Below are 20311 nucleotides of genomic sequence, written 5' to 3'. Positions count from 1 at the left end.
CTCTCACTACCACAGTGTCTTCTGAGGTTAGGAGCCGAGCTGCAAATTACAGCCACAGAAGCTGACATCACAGCAGAAAAGTTACATTGTATAGAAACTGTCCCTTTCTGGCCCTGGGGTTCTGTTTTAATTTGTACAAGCACAAATGATGTAACCAAACATTAGAGCCACACTCACTACCTGTGTAGTAATATTTAGCAAGTGAACCCTAAAGAGTTAGGGTTCACCATATGATGTCTGGGATCATCATTGCTAACACTGACTCATTAAATAAATGTTGACCTCTAAGTTCTTTGACTCCCAAGAACTCTGTACTATGCAAATACTGTTTAGTGTGAAAAGCAAAGTGCCTCTTGTTCCACTAATCTTTGAGGTAGAACACTTGCTACTAATCACCTTAACTGTCTGGCTGGGCGTGGTGGTGCACACCTTTAGTCCCAGCACCAGGGAGGCGCTGGCAAGCAGAAGCAGGATTCTGTGAGTTCAAAGTCAGCCTGGTCTCCATAGCGAGTTGTAACTCCAGCCAGGAATTATGGTGAGACCTATATACCGAGAACCTGTCACAAACTAATCCAGAAATATCCTTGGCTGTATGCATATTTGACTTGGCTACTTAAAGAGATAAGTCTTAAAATAGTTTATGATTTCTTTCTAAATGTTCTCTAGAATTAAATAGTCACCATATGATCTGATTTTGGAAAATTTTTCAGGGGCGGGGCCAAGGGCTGCACCATTGACCTTAACCTTTGGATATCCTTTTCTTTTCTGAGATTATTTTGCTCTATGTGTACGTGTGTGTATGTGTGTACATGAGTGTATTATGTGTAGCGGGTTCCAGGCAGAGGCCAAAGAGGGGCACCAGGTCTCAGGAACTGGAGGCGGTGTGAGCCACCAGGTGGGTGCTGGCCAGCACAGTCCAGGTGCCGTGCAAGAGCCACGAGTGCTTGAACCACTTAGCCGTCTCCCCAGCCTCTTTTCATTGGGTTTTTATAAATGTAGACCCTGAATTAATCATAGAACAGCTATAAATATTTACAGTTCTTTAGGTTTGTTTATGACAAGTTAATAATATCAATTAATATTAATGTATCATGCTAATAATCAATCATGTTAAGCATCTTGAAAGTTTAAAATGCTCTCGGACTTTAGTACAGTCCTGCTTTCCATGGAGGGATTCTGTGTTGCAGATTGTGTGCGAAGACTTGGGGTAAGGGTTCTCCTTGTAAAGACATTGAACTCTGAGGTGTGACCCTCACAAAATAACAGTAGTGATACTTTAGTTCAGTGGTCATATCAGATATCCTGTACATCAGATATTTACATTATGATTCATAACAATAGCAAAATTACAGTTATGAAGTAGTAATGAAATAATTTTATGGTTGCGGTCACCACGACCTGAGGAACTGTATTAAAGGGTCCCAGCATTACGAAGGAATTGGAGAGAATAGTCATTTGTGTTTTTCCAAGGCCGTGACCAGGTAAACATACATGTAAAGTTATTTAAATGTCTACATTTGATTCTTCAAATCTTCTGTGATTTATCTGCTGCAGTTGAAGGGAGCTTGTAGTTTTTGAGACGTGTCCAATTCCTGAAAAATATCCAGTCAGATTACTTCTGACTGGATTGAAAGCTTACATTTGTATTGTGCTGTAAACTTATTAGAAGTTCTGTTTTATTATATTCCCCCGTATTGTTTTCATCAGGCAATTTATCACATGGGTGTATGTGAAATTTCTTCATTTATTAAATTTCAGATTATGTATTTCAAGCCAGAGCAAGACAAACATTTTTCCCATGAGTGTAGCTTCAGGTAAACAAGCAATTTTAGCCCCGAGAATAGCTCCTGCTCTGTCAACATACTGCTTATTTTTTCTCTGAGATAAAAAGTTCAGTTTTCTGATATTTGTACCAAGATAAAGTCAGTAAACAAGATTAATATAGTGTGGAAAAGGTTGTCAGCAGCCCTGGCAGAGGAAATAAGTTGCCTGTACATAGAACATACTGTAAACTGAATAAAAGTGTCAGGTCCGCCATGAGATAATGTGATCATGGACGTCTAACAAAGCATGACACGGGCCCAGGCGGCTTTTCGCCCAGCCCCAGTGTAGAAAATGGATTACTGTGTTCCAGGGATACCTGCTGGAGTAACACGAGTCTCTACTCCAAGATGAATGTGCGGTGTGACCCGTGTGCCCCCTGGGCTCGTCACTGCCACCCCTGCAAACTGGCCCCGTTTGGGCTTCTAGGAATGCCAGAGTGTGTGCTGCATCCTTGTTACTCAGGGGATACAACAAGAAGGGTTCCCAATTTTTTTTTTTTTTTACTTTTCTTAGGCCATGCTTTTTTATTCTGTTGTGGTTAAATGGCTCTTGTGTACGTAAACAGGCATGGCATTCACTATGAGGAAGCATGACTCAGAGTAAGTTCACACCTGGGCATTGGTTATGGCAGATTCACCGGTTCCTGGCTACCTTTTGCTCACTGGAGAACCTTGGGTAGAGTAGGAGTGCTGTGAAGTTCATACCAGACTTGAGCAGTTGTTACTATAGATGAAACACTTTGTGTTTTCCTTGTAGAATTTCTAATTTTACGTAGAATAGAGGAGCAAATGTTGTTCCTTTTGCTAAAATTGCATTTCACTCAGTATAAATAACCTGATAATTCCTGCCTTTGCCGAAAATACATAAAAAGGACCACTCGCTGCTCCTTTCACAGAAGTGCTTGTGTCGCTTGAATGGGCACATCATAATGCAAGCTTCTGTGTTTAGAAATTTACCACAGAAGCTGGATTCACAAAAGCAGCATCTGCTCAGGCGTGATCAGTCGGATTGAACCTCTTCTCACATCAGGTTGACAGTGTTTGGATGGCAGTCACTGCTGTGTCCGTAAGCATGGTGTTTGCACCATGATAGAGATGCTCTGTCGGTGTCTGAAGAAACCTAGGAAAGTGAGTCTGTTAGACCAAAGGATCTTCTTTGGAAAGATTTATTTTATTTATGGAAGCCAAAGAGAGGTAGAGTTGGCGTTTCAGGTGGGTACTAGGCATCAAACTGGGGTCATCACTGCTGTCCATCCCTCATGGGACCAGTCTTACCAGGACTTTCGCTCCTTGCCAGCCATTTTGTCTTGGATTTAATTAATCCTCTTTCCTCCATTCAGAATGATATCTTAAGATTGTTGCAGCCTTGCACTGTCTTTAGCAAGCCAATGGTGACTTGTTTTGTCATTTGTTTTGAAATCTCTTTTCAGACGTCTGCTCCTGGCCCCGCCAGTAACAAGAGGATGGTTCACTTCTCCCCAGACGCCCATCACCATGAGTGAGTAGTGCTCATGTCTCTGTAGCTTGCTTGGCTTATTCCATTTGTGTCTGTGAAGAAACTGGATAGCTCTTTCTGAGTGACAGCAGTTTAATTTGTGCCTGCTTTCAAAGCATAATAAGGCACACAGATGTTAACAGTATAGGAACAACTGATACAGAAGGACTTGTAAATACATTCTTTATCTTGATAGAATTTGGAATCCATGCCTTAGTCCCTGAAATCAGGCTCTACCTAGCAGCATTTAAATCTTCATGACGTTGACCTTACCGAGCCCCAGCCCTTCTGTGATACCAACATGACTGCCAAAGGACCCATCTTCATGATGCCTCTCCATTCCCAGCTTCTGCCTGGCTAGCCTTGGCTTATCACAGTGAAGAGCTATAACGAAACCAAGATGAACATCCTTTAGCAACAAAAGAAATGGCCCACTAGCTAACTTTAGATAGCTAAATAGTTCAGATGACTTTAGTAAACTACAGGGAGGGTTTTTTTTTTGGTGGTGATCTTAATTCTAAATAGTCTTGTTGGAAAAGCCTATGTGATGTGTGATAGTTTGATGCTATGTGTCTCTTCTACCATCTGCAGTTAGTTGAAATTGAGACCTCTGAGATATGAAAAGGCATGAGTGAATTACTAGATTACTTTTTCCTAGAAAATTGTCTTACTAAGAGCTGTTATTATTTCCTTTCTTTTTAAAAACAAAATCAGTTGCAACCTAAATAAAAAAACTTTTGTTCAGGCCTCGCAAAATGATATCACAACCCCCCCTTTCTTGTTTGCTGTGAAGAAGCTCAAAACAAAACAAAAAATACCCCCCAGTTAACAGCCAATGGGTACAGTTTCCATATTCATTTTGCTTTATTGAACTATATAGGCTTAGGTTGGTAGATGTAGCCCCATTTCAGATAAAACTCTTCCTTAGGTGAAGAGTGTAGGCACTCTGCAGACAGGTGATGGTTCCCTTATTGCTGCTGCAATCCTGCCCCAGCCCAGCCCCTGATAGGGCAGACACCAGGTAGAGTTGCTGAATGGCTGAAGACCCCAGTACTGGTTTAAACTAGGGCACACTGACCCTGTGTGGGACATAACAGCGTGCCCATCCCAGCTTGTGGACATGGAGGCGAAGGATCGGGAGTTAAAGGTCGTATTTGGCTATTTAACAGGCTTGGGGCCAGCCTCGGCTTGATGAGACTCTGTCTCAAAAACTGTAATGAGTAGATAAGTAAATGAGAAAGAACAGGATAGTGCCAACTGCAATGTTGCCTCTAAATTCACAGAGCTCACTCTCAGTGTCCCTCTGTCTCCTCCACCCCAGGATCTCCAAGGTTGCTGGTCAGTTAAGACACTCGAGGAGTAGAACACAGGTGTGTTCCCCTGAGTGAAGATTGCCACTGTTTGACCACATAGGACTCAAATCTCTAATTTCACACCCTTGCCTTCCCAGTGTCTCTAGTCAAGTTCCCGGTGTCTCTCCTGACCTAGTCCTTCCCACTTCCTACCCCACTGCCTTCTCTATTATCTTTTATGTCAGTGGAGAGTCCCAGTGGACCCCGCAGTAGCTGGCTCCCCACTTGCTTGTGTGACTCCGGTTCGGATCTGGTCATCTTGTTTCCTGACTGTCCCATTGTCATCTACTGCCAGTGTGGACACTCTAACAATCATGGACAAACGCCCTGCACAGCCAAGCTTGCTGCTCATCTGTCCCCTTCTTTCCCTTCTCTGCCCATAGAACCTTCAGATCAGTTCTCGTCTGTTCTCTGAAGCCTCCTGCTTTCACCTTCACTGCCCCATGCCCCTCAGATTTGCTCCTAGCCGTATTGGTCAAGACTCAGAAAGCTTTTGTCAGTATGTGCTAGTACAAACTTCAACCAACATAGTTTGGGTTTGCTTGATCTTTGTTATTCTTCAGATTTATTTTTCCTGTTTTGTTTTGTTTTCTCACATAGTGTAAAAAGGGGACTTTAGAAATCTTAAGAATATTGATGAGGGCAGGCCGCTTCTGTTTCTCCCTTTGCCAACTGCATTCCTTGTTAGGCTGCTGTAACAAATCCCCACAGAGTAGATGGCTGAGACAAAACCTTGTGCGGGGCCTGGAAGCCCCAGGTCCCCTCCCGGGCCTGCTTCCTCACAGGCCACCAGCAGTCTCTGCTGCTCTCTTCCTGAGCCCCATCTTCAGTGGGCTTTTCCCTGAACTGGTCTTTTTCTGAATTTCTCCTTCATACGGCACTGAGGCAGATGAATAAGACATTTCATAATGTCATACTGGACTGCCGCCCTGCCTCACTGACCTCATTTTAACTTGTCTCTGGAGAGAGCCTGTATCCAAATAAGGTCCTCATTTGGCTTGTGGTATTAGGACTCCATACTGTCTTTTGCGGGGACACAATTTTGCAGTAACATTGCCATTGTTGTCCGTCTCTAATGCCCTCATGTTTATTGCCTCCTGGTTTGGAGATGACTGCCTCTGGCCCTTGTCTCCTCTGCTCTGGAGAGGGTAGTGCTCGCAGCCCCCTCCCATGCTGTGCACACCCCCTTACCTCCACTTCTCACCCATTGACCACAATCGGAATACTTGGTTGTCTTTCGGCTTAAAGGAGATGAGGAAAGAAGATCCGTAGTCAAGTTCCAGACAGGGAATGAGTCCATTGTGAGGTGCATAGCTACTCTAATAATGGAGCCTGACAAGGAGATCCTGTCCAGTGGGTGAAGACCGGGTTTGTCATGCCCAGTTCATTGTCTCTGCACCGTCCGTATGTTCTGTTCTTTCCAGACATACACAGTGTGCAGACTACCCCAGCCTTCCTCAGCCCCTTTCCGATCACCTGTGGTTGGTTACTCCATCTCCTCAGGCTCTCATCCAGGGCCTCTGAGTGATACGGATTGTTAATTAGGTCTGCTCATGGATCCCCTTTGTAAAACAGCTTATGCCCTTGTCCATAAACAGCTGCACACACGCACAGTGTAGAGTTGTGGAGAAGGCAGGCCATCTCAACGGAAGATGAAAAATACTTCAAACAGTCTGACTTCTGGTGCTGGAGAGGTGGTCCCGTGGGGAAAGGGCTTGCCACACAGGGTAAGGACCTCCACAAACTTGTGCCCACACCCTTATAAACATGAACATTGGAACACCACTCATGCAAACATATGAAAATAAATGCTTTCACTTGTCAGATGTCCAAGTTAAAATAGAATTGAATAGAGTGAGCTCCTATGCAGGCTGAAAAGAATGAAAGGATTTTTCCGTTTTGAATGGGAATTGCTGGAGCACCCCAGCTCCCAGTGCTCTGTCTCTGTGCCAGGCTCTGAAGAAATAGCTGGCAAGGTGCAGGAGCCTCCCAGCTGGAAAAGGGAAAATTGGTTTTAGAGTCAGGAGGACAATGACAGTGGGATGCTACATCCAGAAAGCCTGGGCTCATCACAGTCATGGAGGCCGGTCAGTAGAGGAGCAGACTGCAGCCCAGAGCACCTATGACCTGTGTCCCATTCATGGTGCCCTAGGGTTATCCTACTACTTCAGTGGCTAAACAACTAAATCATTAACTGCTATAAAATAGCATCTGAAGATAATTTCCATTACAGAAACAAAATTCAGATTGTTATTGTCTGATGGCAGCATTGCTACACACCTCTTCCAACGTAGGGTCCTGGAAACATGCACCACACACCAGAAAGTCTGAGTACCATACTTACAAAATGTGACCAACTTAATAAAATAATGTTGTGTTTTCTGCTCATTGGGGAAGAAAGCTATCTAGTAATTAGTCCTGGAAAACAAATAGCATCATGTTGAAAGTCCAGTCCTTAGTAGATGCTTGTACACTTCTAGCAAGAAATATTTGACACAGATAAAACAAGTTTTCATTAATATAAGACACACAGAGAATGTGCCAAGATTCTTAACCCAGCTAACACAGTGAAGCTGGTGTCTGACTTCTGGTGCAAAAGCGTTTGAGGAGCCTAGAACCGTGGCTCAGTAGTTACAGAGCACACACTGTTCTCCCGAAGACCCAAGTTCAGTTCCCTGGCATCCACTTCAGGAAGCTCACCACCCCTGCAACTTGAGCTCCTCAGGATCCACTGCCCCTGGCTTCTGTTGGTGCCTGCATCCACATGGCACACACTTACACATACACATGAGCAAAACTAAAACCAATGATAAGAGTAATCTTACAGTACAATGTTTTAACATTTAATTGTCAATATTATGTCAATTGTCATCAATATGTTGCCTTTCAAAATATGCAAATACTAAATTATGGACATTGACATGGCTCCCTCTTAGAAATATGTGTCAGAGCCAGGCTTGGTGGCACACCCTCTATTGCCAGTGCTTAGGAGGCTGAAGCAAGAGGACTGCCAGAGACCACAAAGCTAGTCTGCACTGCATCTAATTAAGCGACCAGGGTAACATAACGTGGTCCTGTCATGAAAACCAAAAAAGGTTCCGGGCTTTTATTTGCTCTCTAACTTTGCTCAGTTACTCACAAGATACATAATTTAATTTTAAAGAGATATTTATGATTAATTAATTGATTTTGTAATTGATATTCATATTCTGCTTTGTTTTATTTTGATATAAAATGTATCTACATCCAAAGCTGTATATAGAATTAACTTTTAAAAGTACACACAGATAACTTATTATAATTCTATGATAAATTCCTTCATAAAGCAAATACTCACACATTTTATCTTTTGTGTAAATATCAAGCTTGCTTTAAGCAAGATTTGCCTGGATTAAAGGTTATGTTCATTGAGAATACTTTTTCACTTGTAAATTCAGCATTTATTGCATTATGGGGAAAGTGGCTTTAACTCTAGGTTAAGGTACAGGCAGTGTGCTGTAACAGTTTCTTCTCTTATTTATCAGGGTCGCTGTGGGCGTGAGTCTGTTCAGTTATGGAATAGTGAGGCAGCCTCCTTATGTGAGGTGTTTACAGAATGCTGTGCTGAGTTCAGGCATTCCCCACTAGAAAGTACCTCAAAATTCAGGTCAGAATAGTTGGCGTCTCAACAGGTTTTGCTTTTGAGGTGTGTCGTTTTAATGTTTTTACTCTGAATTTTGTAGGTGCTTTGACTTTTCCAGAGCCACCCAGTGTAACTCTGCTTGACCAGAAGTCAATTAGGAAACAGCACCTTAGGCATCTCTGGTGTGTCCTGTGACATGCCGTTCTGTGGGAACCCTGCCGGGACTCCAGTCTTATCAATTCTTCTGTGGGGATTGAGGGCTCCCAAGCTCACAGAATGAAGCCACATGTGCTACTGTTGCTCACAGTGTACGGTAGGGAGGACATTAATACTGATTTCAGCTGTCTTCTGAATGGGAGATTTGGATTTATGTTTGTCTCCCAGTCCTGAGCAAGGTCTTTATTCTTACTTTTTTATTATTATTTCTATTGTGTGTGGATGATATGGAGCATGGCCCACATGTGGAGATTAGAGGACCACTTTGTGGAGTCATTCATCTTCTTCCACCCTGTGTTGTTCCAGAGGTGGAGCTTCGAGAGTCAGTCTTTCATGCCAAGAACTTGACGTGCTGAGCTGTCTTGGCACCCCCAATGTCACTTTTGTTGGGAAGGGAGGAACCTAGACTCCAAATATGTGTTTGCCAGAAGCTATCTGAGAGGTTCCATAGCCTGGTCCCAAACTTCGTTTTTCTTTTTGTTAAGCACATCAAGGTAATATTCTGAATTTTTATTAGTATTTTAATAAAGTAAGTTAAGCTTTTAAAGAGCCTCCTTTATATGATTTTAGAGTTGATGTTTTACATCACAGAACAATTTAATGGAGGAGAAATATCTTAGGAGAGAAAGCCGTGGCACTGTAGTTGATTCAGCTCTGGCCACCGTCTCAAGTCTTACTCTTAGGCACTCTTCCCAGGATACCTATGAGGGCTTCCCTCGGCAGACACACAGCAGAAAACAAGACAGACATCATCACTGTGCTCATGGTACTCAGGGGCTTTACCTATCAGTAATGAATAACAGACAGTGGTCAGGGGGTAGACACATACATGTGCAGTTACATGACAGTGCGTGGACATTGTCATGTAATGTGTACGGAGGTCAGGGCTCTCATTCTTAAAACGGAACTGGACGTCCACCTGGAACAACTGATAAATCTCGAAAGTGTGGTCAATTGGGGGTGGGAAGTACATTTCAAGCAAATAAAATCCCATGTTCTGCATCCCGTAATCGGGAAGAAAACTAAGAGAGATGAAAGACTGTGAAGGCAGATTGTCACGTGGTGAGAGACTGGAGGAGGCCACGCCTGAGACGGTTAAGGAGTCTCTCGTGATGAGTAGTGAAAAGTCACTGCAGTCGGTTCATTTGTTATATCTGAGCCCTCTGTATCCATAGTGACAGGTTAGCTGCCACCCCACCCACCCACCCTCACCCCGTTCTTGGGTTCTTTGCACTGACGTTTGAGGTAGCTACAAAGGCCAAGTTCTTAGCCATGTGGCTTGCTGATGCTGGGCCATCTTGCCTTAATTTTTGATTCAACTAGACTTGAGCTCACCACTCTCCTGTCTCCTGAGTGCTGGGATTGTATGTGTGTGCCACCATAGCCAGCTCCGCCCTTCTGTTGTGTACTTCATAGTTACAAATCTCATCAGAAACAGACCTGTGCTGCACGAGGAAGGTATTCATGGTTGAAGATTGTGTGGCGTTTTCAAAGCTAATTTAGATTTTCAATGCTTACTCTATTAGAGCAGTAAATTTTTCACAGTAGTGCGTATGTTTACACACAAAATGAACGTAGTGATGGTCCCTACGCCGTATGTGCCTGTAGCCCTATATGTGTCTGTTCAAAAAGGACCTGAATATGTTACATTTCTTGAAATTTAAGTAGGTAGATCTAGCTAATGGCTGCTATATTAAACAGAGAGAGAGAGAGAGAGAGCCGATTATATTACTCTCTCATTATTTAAAAATTGTGCTTCTGTGTCCAAAAGGAAAACATTATTTCTAAAAATCTGTATATAAAAGTACATTTTATATACATTTATAAAAAAGTACTTTTTACCATTTACTCCAGTAAAACTTACTGGAGTCCTCAGTCAAACATCTTAGGGTTGGCTTTGTCTTTTTGCCCAGGAGTAATGTTAGTTGACTGCCTGTGAAATCCAATACATTGCTGCTACCTGCTATTCAGCTCTGTGGTTAGGGAAAGGGATTATGGAAGCATGAGAAGGAATTTATGTAGTGCTCAGCATCTACAGAGACCTGAAATACAATCCCTTCCACTCTAGTTACAAGACTGCTCTGCTTGAAGGATGACTGCAACCAGGGCTCTGGAGGAGGTGCAGACTTCTGCTTCCAGCAGAACCCTACCGGGTGTGATAGGCTCTGTTTCTAGATGTACCCAGCCTGTACCTGTGTCCCACCGGGAGAACTGAGCATAGTGGTAACATCCAGCCCTTCTGCCTTGAGCAGACTGCCGGCCTGTGCCTCAGCCTCTCTCTGTTCTGCTTCTTTCACTGTTAGCCTTCTGTGAGCCTGCTCTGAAATCCTGATTCTAAGTGCAAATCCATGTATGGAAACATCATTGCAGCCATGTTCTGGCTCACGGTACTAGCCTTCACGTAAGCTTCACACACATATGAAGGACACTACTGCCATTTTATTTCTTAGTTGGTGTGTGTGTGGGGGGGTGTACACGCGCACATGTATGTGCATGTGTGTGTACATGTGTGTGCATGCACGTGTGCGCACCAGACATTAACATTGAGCATCCTCCACAGTCTGTGTCCACCAAGCCTTCTCGTGTGGTTAGATTGGATGACCGGCAAGTCCAAGAGACGCCTCCGTTCTGAGCATCCTCAGTGCTGAGTGGCTGGCCAGTGCTGCCTGCTTTTATGTGGGTTCTGGGGATCAAGCTCGGGTCCTCGTGTTTGCACAGCATGCGCTTTACCAGCTGAGCCTTCTCCCCAGCTCCTGCCTATTTTGTTTTTAAGACAAAGTCATCAAAATCATTTCCTCATCATGATCCTAGGCTCTGTGAGCACAAAAAGGGGAGGAAACAGCACAGAAACTGCTCCATCGAAACTCCTGTAATGGAAGGTTGACTAAGAGCACAGGGCCCAGCATTGGACATTCTGGGTTCAGTTGTTAGCCCAGTGGGTGCCAGCCTTTGCGTGCCGGTGAGCTCTGGAGATCTAATAAGGTTGTGATGAGAACTGCTGGGGCAGACCTGTGCGTGGCACTAGGTAAGCAGTGAGCATTCCTTAGATGCAGCTATTGATCGGTTACCGCTTTAGATAGCTAGTTCTACCACAGATTTCACAGCTGCCATTGCTGTTATTTTTGACTTGCTACATCCCTCTCTCAAGGTACCCCAGTTTCCTTTACCAGGGTAAATAAATACCCCAGTGTCTGAACCTAATGTCTTGAAAGGAGATAGGTGTGAGCAAAAATACTGAAGGTGTAGACGAGGAATCCCCTGAATCTGCCAGGGTGAGGTAGACAGACGGCCAAAGGGAACAGCCTGCTGTTGACTCATTTTCTGCAGTGGTGGACACAGACACCACCCTTCCTCTACCGCACCCCAGGAAAGCTTCTTCCTTTCTACCTACCCCTCTTTACTTGCCCTTATTCGCAGGAGGCTGGAACCTTGAATCATTCTCTGGGCATCAGTTGCTGCATTTCTCTTGGTAGCCACAGGTATGGTGGCTGGTAGACCATGGCTTCAAAATCATAACACTGACCTTTCAACTCCAACTGTTACTGATGAAGTCTTTGGCAAATCACATCATCTGTCTGACCTTGTTTCTTTGTTTGCACAGAAACTCTGAGAGTTTGGGATTAAGTGCTGTCTAGCTTGTAGGGTGCTACTGAGACCAGTGGCACTGCAGGAAGATTTGCATGAACAGTGTATACCAGCACCGGGCACAGGACTGCTCCCCCTTGACCAGTGAGCTTCCCTGGCATGCTACTGGAACACAAAAGCATTTTCTTGGTTACTCTGGAGTAAAACCACCCAGAACTCCTGGACTCTGGACTTCTGATTTCCCAGTATTCTGCCAGCTCCCTCCTTCTTGTCTACAGCCTTTGTTCAATAAGGTTATTTTAGATGAATTTAGGCACTCATACCATTCTTTACTCCCTCTTCTGCAGTTTTATTAGAGGAAATAACATTCGTTGTCCACTGTTGACTCCAGCACCTGCATTTTAATCAGTCCTTTCCTCTTTCCTGGGGGTTTGTCATCCACTCTATCCATCTTTAAGTTGCCTCCACCTACACTGTTTATTCCCCTCCCGCCCCAGCCTCTCTTCCTCACTCCTATAGGCCTGTTTACTTCTTCACACCCTCCTCCATTGGTTCCCATCTGTGCACTATGATCTCAGTTCCTTACATCCCACCTCAGGAACTTTCTCAAAGTGCCCCGTGACCCTTCCAGACCCTGCCAAATTACATTTCTTTACACTCTTAATCCCAGGGTGGCTTCAGTGATCAACCTGCCTTTTAGGGTATCTGCCTCTTGCAAAACTTATTTTTAGCCTTCTCACCCAAATCCTGTGAAGGCAGAAACTACAGAAGTGGTGAGAGAAGAGAGTGTAGTGGAATCTTCAGTTCCAGACCCAAAGGGCAGTGACTGAGCCAGCAGACAGGAAGGGTGTAAGTTCCAGTCAGCAGACAGGAAGGGTGTAAGTTCTGCAGTCAGCAGACAGGAAGGGTGTAAGTTCTGCAGTCAGCAGACAGGAAGGGTGTAAGTTCTGCAGTCAGCAGACAGGAAGGGTGTAAGTTCCAGTCAGCAGACAGGAAGGGTGTAAGTTCTGCAGTCAGCAGACAGGAAGGGTGTAAGTTCCAGTCAGCAGACAGGAAGGGTGTAAGTTCCAGTCAGCAGACAGGAAGGGTGTAAGTTCTGCAGTCAGCAGACAGGAAGGGTGTAAGTTCTGCAGTCAGCAGACAGGAAGGGTGTAAGTTCTGCAGTCAGCAGACAGGAAGGGTGTAAGTTCCAGTCAGCAGACAGGAAGGGTGTAAGTTCTGCAGTCAGCAGACAGGAAGGGTGTAAGTTCTGCAGTCAGCAGACAGGGAGGGTGTAAGTTCTGCAGTCAGCAGACAGGAAGGGTGTAAGTTCTGCAGTCAGCAGACAGGAAGGGTGTAAGTTCCAGTCAGCAGACAGGAAGGGTGTAAGTTCTGCAGTCAGCAGACAGGAAGGGTGTAAGTTCTGCAGTCAGCAGACAGGAAGGGTGTAAGTTCTGCAGTCAGCAGACAGGAATGGTGTAAGTTCTGCAGTCAGCAGACAGGGAGGGTGTAAGTTCCAGTCAGCAGACAGGAAGGGTGTAAGTTCCGCAAGCACCAGAGAAAACCTCTCCAAATTCCCTACAACAGCTGAACACTTGAAATAGGGTGGACTTTGGACAACCCACCCCCACCCGCTCCCATCACTGGGTGATAAAGATGTGACTCTTCCTTGAGAGAAGGCTGAAGGGAGTGCAGAAAGACACAGCAGAGAAAAAGCAAGGCCAGCAGCACCCATGGGAGACATAGAAACCGCTCACTGGCAGGAAGTGTCCCTTCGTGATAGTGGTAGGATGCTAAAGCAGCCCATGGGAAAGAGTACACTCATGATAACAGGTCCTGACAGATGCACCACCACTGTCTTATTCTTACAGAAGATAGCATGCTTTGAGAAGGAGAAGCTCTGTTTTCTGCACTGGGCTTTCGAGTTGGGAGAGCTGGCAGGAAGGACTGCTGTTTGAAATCCTTTTATGAAATGATTAACTAGGGTGTACATTTGATCCTTAAATACTTCGCTTTAAAACAATCCACAGCAGAAAGGAAATCTTGGTCAAGCTGTCAGTGGAACTCTCATTGAAAGTTTGCTTCCAGCTGGTGGCTAATCTGGACTCGGCACACTAATACCCGTTAAGTGTCCATTGGCATAGCGGTGTGGGTTCTGTCCTGCCGGGGAACATCACCAGCCGTGACCTGGAGAAATGCTTAAAGAAAATGTAGACGGGCCCTACTCCCAAGGAGGCTGCTCACTCCCAGCTAGCTGCCCCCGAAGCTAGAGAATGCATAGTGGTTTTGGAGAGACTTTAGAGACATGCCAGCCAGTGTTAGTCTTCGTTGCCCTTCTGTAGCATGGTGTGCTGACAGCAGATTTTGGCCAGGAGATCCTGATACTCATGTCCATATCTGGAACTAAGGTTTTCATGAGGATTGGCAATACAAGTCATGTCTCTAAAGAGGCTAGAGTACATGAAGATGCTGTTCTTCTGGTACCACTAAATGGCACTTAGATGTTTTCAATGTCTTCCTCAATTTCCTAGTCTTAGATGTTTAACAGTCCTTATGCTGTGTGCTACTGGAGCACTGGGCATGCAGCTAGAAAGAACTCCCACTGACAAGTAAGGTGAGACTCTGTGGGATCTAGGGGCAAAAGGGCTGGGCTTGGCAGTAGAATAATGTGAGCCTTTGACTGTGCGGTGTCTTGTGTTTTCACTATTTTGTAACTTGCTGTGATCCAAACCCCAGATTGTCGTAGCTGTAAAAGGAAGGTATCCAAAGTCAAGTCGTGGATGATCTGGACTCATTTCTGGGAATTTTTTATTTCTGTCCTCAGTGCAGACCTGCAGAATAGGATATTCTTACATTTCCAACTCTTTTTAAATAACTCCAATAATCAAAAGGTCATAATTTGGCATAATGATGCTATAATTAAGTTGTGGCAAATGATAGCATTTGTAGATTTTATAACCAGAATTGATTTGTAAAATGAACACAGTCCCAGCAGTTTATGTTAACATAATTAAATGGAAATGTAATTCTAACTCCGTTTGCTTATTAAATTGAAATTACTGGGTTATGAGCACTCTTACATTGCTGTCAAAATTGGTGTAAGTCTAGAATTACATGAAATATCCATTAAAATAAAGCATATTTAAGGTTCTGTAGCTGGTGTGAACAAATTCCTTAAAGCATATGCTGACTGTTCATGGGAGAGCAAGTGCTTCTGGGGAGGGGCCAGCTAACAGCTCTTCTTCTCTCCACAGCCACTGGTTTAGCCCTGGGGCTAGGACCGAGCATGGCCAGGTAAGGAACCTTGTAACCCAGAAGGAACAGTCTCCTTCTGTGTGTCTGTCTCCCTCCGGTCATGAGTCAGCAGAGATCTTGAAAGCAGCTTATTATAAAAGGAGCTAATTGTGCTGGAGCTTTCCTCTGACCTCAGCAGGCACCGGAAGGTCCTCCCACCTCCACTGTCCTCAGGCACACAGGTGACCTCCATGGAACTGGCCACATAGGGCTTTACTAATAAATGCCGAGTGTGGTGCCGTATGTGTGTATGTAGTTCAGTGCTTGAGAGATGAAGCATCCTCATCCACGGAGTGATCCTGGCCCTGGTCAGCATGAGGAATTGTCACAAAATTCCAAGTCAACAGGTAAATTCAAGGTCAGGCAGTACAGACTTCTTCTAAGATTTGGCATATTGCTAGGTGGGTGCTTTAAGCTATCGTTTTGACATACATGTTAGGGCAGTGAGTAGCTGGACTCGCGGGGCCTGGCATTAGCATTGATTGTCTTTACAGATGACTAAGTGTTCTAGCTTGCTCTTGACTGTATTAATTGTCTCTGTAAAATGTGCTAAGATTATTTAGAAGTTCGATTTTGAAGAGCCCTTTGCCTTACAGGTTAGTGTGTGACTCCTTGTGAGGGCTTGTACTCTTTTTAAAGGTAGAGTTACGTTTTAGTCACATGATCTATAAGGAAAGTACTGTCTGAAAGTTCACAAGACCCTAAGGAGCTGTGACTGGGTGAGGAGCACGTGCCTGGCATGTGAGAGGCCCTGGGCTCAGTTCTGCACCAGGAGAAAGAGTGGATTTATTGTTCATAGCTTTCTAAAGAGGAAAATTACCCATTCTTTTTCACTTCTTAAGTTTCATAATCCTTTTGACTAATTTTTAGTTTGACCTTTTGCTTTAGCTTTGGTGTGTATCTTACATTTTTGTCTTGACTAGGTAAGTTATTAATTAGTAAATGTATGTAATGTTTTCATTTGTGGTAGTTAGGTTGTATCAGTAGACTCCAACACTAAATTCTTGAATACTGAACCATGTTCTTATAGGAAGTGCAGAACTAGTTTCTTCCTGCTTTTGGATGCAGGATCATTATCAGCCAGTCAGATTGTGACCTTTTTTTTTATTCTGTAGTGTGTATGTGTGTGTGTGTGTGTGTGTGTGTGTGTGTGTGTGTGTGTGTGTGTAAGCACGAGTTTAGATCCTGAGGCTTTGCCTCCTTGAACATCTTACTACTTGACATTTTACAAGTGCCTTAGTTTACAAGTGCCTTATTGAGTCATTGGTCATGGTTTAAGCAGTACACTGTTTGTTTGCTCTTCACTGTTGAGGACACTGAAAGGCCAAGTCTAAGGAGACTTGAAATGACTTTGCAGATACTTCAGGGGTTCCTAAGGGACTGTGCCAGCAGAGGTGCTCCTGGCCAGCTATCCGCTGTCTGTATCCACAGGACAGTGGAATAGGTGGCCTCCTTCTGATATGGGTTCCATTCTTCCTTCTGATATGGGTTCCATTCTTTATGCATTGAAGCCATGAGCTACCAGTAACCCTCTCTTGTCTTCCTGGTTGACTACATCAGCTCTAAGCTTGTGTGCTGTGGTTTTACATGCTGCATTCAGTGCTGTCCTCATGTGGGCCATTTTCTAGTGCACACCTGTAGGTGGCTGATAGGGGATTGTACTTCTGTTTGACCTAAGTACCCCAGTCTGAAATCCTGAAGGTAAGGAGCACTCAGACCATATCCAGAAGCTCTGCTCTTAACCAAGATGAGTCATAACCCTACAGTGACCTTACCTGTGACCCTGATAGAAGTCCCACAAAGCAGTGAAGAGCCTGTTAAAAATGGCGAGCCTCTCGGGCAGGCGAGTGGCTCTTGCAGCTGCCCTTACTGTGAGTGCAGTCTGCTGCCTCTTTTCAGTATTCAGACACAAGCATGTTTCTACTCCAGGTCCTTTCTCAATTCCTCTCCAGACATTGAGCTTCATGCATTAACTTCTTCATGGCCCAGGCATCTAAATCTTTTTTATCACAACTTCATTTCAAAATCTTTGTTGACCTTGATTTGTGATTTTATTGGTAAATTGAAGTAGTTTCATGTCTTTGTGTGTATCAAATGAATTATTGCAGTCATTATCTTTTTTATATAACAACCATCAAAACCATGAATTTTGGGATATTCAGAGGAGGTAGAACACAAAGTTCAAAGTCAATATCGTCTCCTGTGTCCTCATCCAGGTGGTGGGCTGAAAGCCTCCCAGACTAGATTGGTATAGCCTGTCATATGGTATGGTTGCAACTTCAAATCTGTTGTAGAACTTTGTCTTAATGCAGGCTACAGGTGTTTGAACTGTCTTAACACCAGCCCTAGGAAAATAATTCCAGTAACTTTTATCTTAAAATGAGAAGTTAATTAACTGTCATGAATCTAAGATAAAAGAGATTTTGTCATCTTACCTAGAGCTATCTGTGTCGCAAATGTTGGTTTATATATAGACTTGAAGGCACTAGACTTAGAAATGCCAAAGCAATTAATTTTTTTATTTTCAGAACCAATTTAGCGTTCATGGGACGAAGTGTTTCTAAATTGAAACACTTTCAGATTAATGGACTTAAGATAAATGGTCACTATTTTCTATAAGTAGCAATAATGAGCTATGGCTTCAGCTACATATCATATAACAAATCTCATGCCCTATTTCATTGCCTCATTTATTCGTTCATTCGTTCATTCATTCAACAAATATTTATTGAGCACTAAAAATGTTCCAGAACAGTACTAAGCCCTGGAGATGCTGACAAATTGAAAAACTGAAGCAAAGAGCCACTGTGAGCAAGGGCATGGTCCATATCCCAAGCAAAATGTTCAGTATGGCTGGGATACATAGAAGGAAAGAGATTAGACAATGGGTAGGAGGGACCACAGCAAGTTATCCATGGAAAGGTGTAATCAAATTATGAAGGCCATGATGGCCAGACACAGATTTTGAATTTTATTTCAAGTGTAATACAATTCGATTCATTTAAGTAAGCTCATATTGACTACAGCTCAGAGTGGATTGGCTCAGAGCAAGGCTGCAGACAGGGAGATCATCTAGGAGGCTGTGACAGATGAGAAAAGCCGTGGTCCGAACTAGGTTAGTGGTGATGTGAGTGGAACTGAGTCAGTATTTAGGAGGAATTTGCATAGCTAAGACATCCTTGGATGCTGGGGTCCAACCTAAAGTCTGGGCCATCTAGAAAGTGGCCAGATTAGCATTCAGTTCTCAGTGGTATTGTGGAACTGTTCAGAACAGTTAACAGTTTCTCATCATCAGAAGTTACTGGTATTCTCAGCCATACAATCGGACAGCCAGACAGCCAGGCTCCTCCGTTGTAACCAACATGACAACTGCTGTGCCCAGGTCATGTCCTCAGCACTTTTCGGTTCCAGACTCATGGTGCTGCCTAAGTGTTTCCCTGGTTCATCTTTAACACCACAGCCTGACAGTTCAGGGTCACCAGGATTTGTTCTATCAGTGCAGACTGGACCTTAGAACAGAAAGGACTCTGTGTAAGGTTGCACAGTTTGTATGTGATAACTCTGTCATTGAAGCAAAGTGACTTGAGGACTTGCTGGAGCACAAGCCTGTCCCATGTTAGCACCTGTAAAATTTCTTTGCTCGGGTTCATTTCCCGGGAGGTGTGCATTTGTGAGCCTCACCTTGCATATACATAATCATGAATAAAAGTAAACTAAGCTATGCTGTGAGTGAACACGTGGTAAACAGTATTGGCTGGGGCCTTGTTTTCTCATCTACTTTATTTCTAGTTTAATTGGGTGTAAAGCAAATATGAAGGTATATGGCTGGCTAGACAGTTGGAGGAAATACATTACTACAGTAACTTTTTTCAGAGAACACTTTCTGTGTATTTTCTGCTATGACAGGCTGTTTCGTACATAAGAAACAGTATCAGCTCTTTCATATCAGCCTCAAAACTGTCGCAGCTGAACAAACCTAACACTGAAAGCCTTAGACAAGAGAGGGTGTTGTCACTGCAGCACTAGGGGACACACCTGAACTCTAGTCTTGGAGCTCCAGGCCATGTGCTAACTGGCTTTGAGATCAGTCACTGCAGTTGTCAAGGACAGATTGCCCCCTGGCTGTCATTTTTGCACCAGTGACAGGGCCATCATTAACAAAGAGAGTGTCAAGAAAGCCATGCAACTGGGCACACTGGTGTTTATTCGATTACAAAGTATTTTCCTCATTGCAAACTAATGTAACAGTAATATTTTTGTTTCTGCTACTTTGTCTTGACATCGTGTATAGCATCAGCTTCTGAGAGATAACCGATCAGAAAGAGGACACAAGAAAAACTGCTCCATGAAAACAGCCAGCAGGTAAGCATTCGGGACTCTCTCCATTCTCACAGCTCAGGGGCCTTCTGTATAACCAGGACACCCAGTGAATTGTGGATTGTTTATCAGGACCCATCTCAGGGCTCCCAGGGCTGAAGACAGAGACACCATTTGGCTACATTGTTTTAAAGCTGGTAAAATGTAAGGAAATCATCTTTTTCTTAAAGTGTTTTTAGGGTCTTTTTCATCTTCAGGTACCTGAGTGGACTGTTGGACTTCTTTTCCAGGGCAGAGGATTTTCTGCAGTTTACTTTTGACAGTATGTTTTCAAGTATGCATTTGGTATTTCTGAAGATTTCATTTTTACTTAGATACCAATGGTTCCATCTTTCTTGCCTGAATATTGGTCAGAATGACTGGCAGATCAACTTAGCACAGTCTAGACTCACTTGGGAAGAGTCATCGGGATGTGGCCATGCTGATTGTCCTGTTTAAGTTAATGACCTGGGGAGCCCCAGCTGAAAGTGGGTAACACCAGTCCTTTGGTTTATGACCTCAGCTGTATGAAACAGAGGAAAATGAGTTGAACACAAGCATGCATGCATTAATTAATTCATTGCTCTTT

General features: G+C 43.9%; 1 protein-coding gene across 8 annotated transcripts in view; it reads left to right on the top strand.

Annotated features, from left to right (window-relative positions):
- The window catches only part of Gpatch2 (G-patch domain containing 2), a 174500-nt gene that overhangs the window by 97286 nt on the left and 56903 nt on the right, over nt 1–20311 (top strand). For 7 of the 8 annotated variants that reach the window (XM_027418733.2, XM_027418729.1, XM_027418731.2 and 4 more), the window contains 3 exons: nt 3254–3321; nt 15327–15366; nt 19658–19728. In XM_027418733.2, coding sequence (XP_027274534.1) covers nt 3254–3321; nt 15327–15366; nt 19658–19728 — 179 coding nt within the window. The remainder of the gene's footprint in view (nt 1–3253; nt 3322–15326; nt 15367–19657; nt 19729–20311) is intronic. The other variant, XR_004770337.1, reaches the window with a different exon arrangement.

This window comes from Cricetulus griseus, chromosome 5, assembly GCF_003668045.3.
Source record: "Cricetulus griseus strain 17A/GY chromosome 5, alternate assembly CriGri-PICRH-1.0, whole genome shotgun sequence".
In the NCBI taxonomy this organism is placed as follows: domain Eukaryota; kingdom Metazoa; phylum Chordata; class Mammalia; order Rodentia; family Cricetidae; genus Cricetulus; species Cricetulus griseus.
This window is presented reverse-complemented; position numbering and strand designations above follow the sequence as displayed.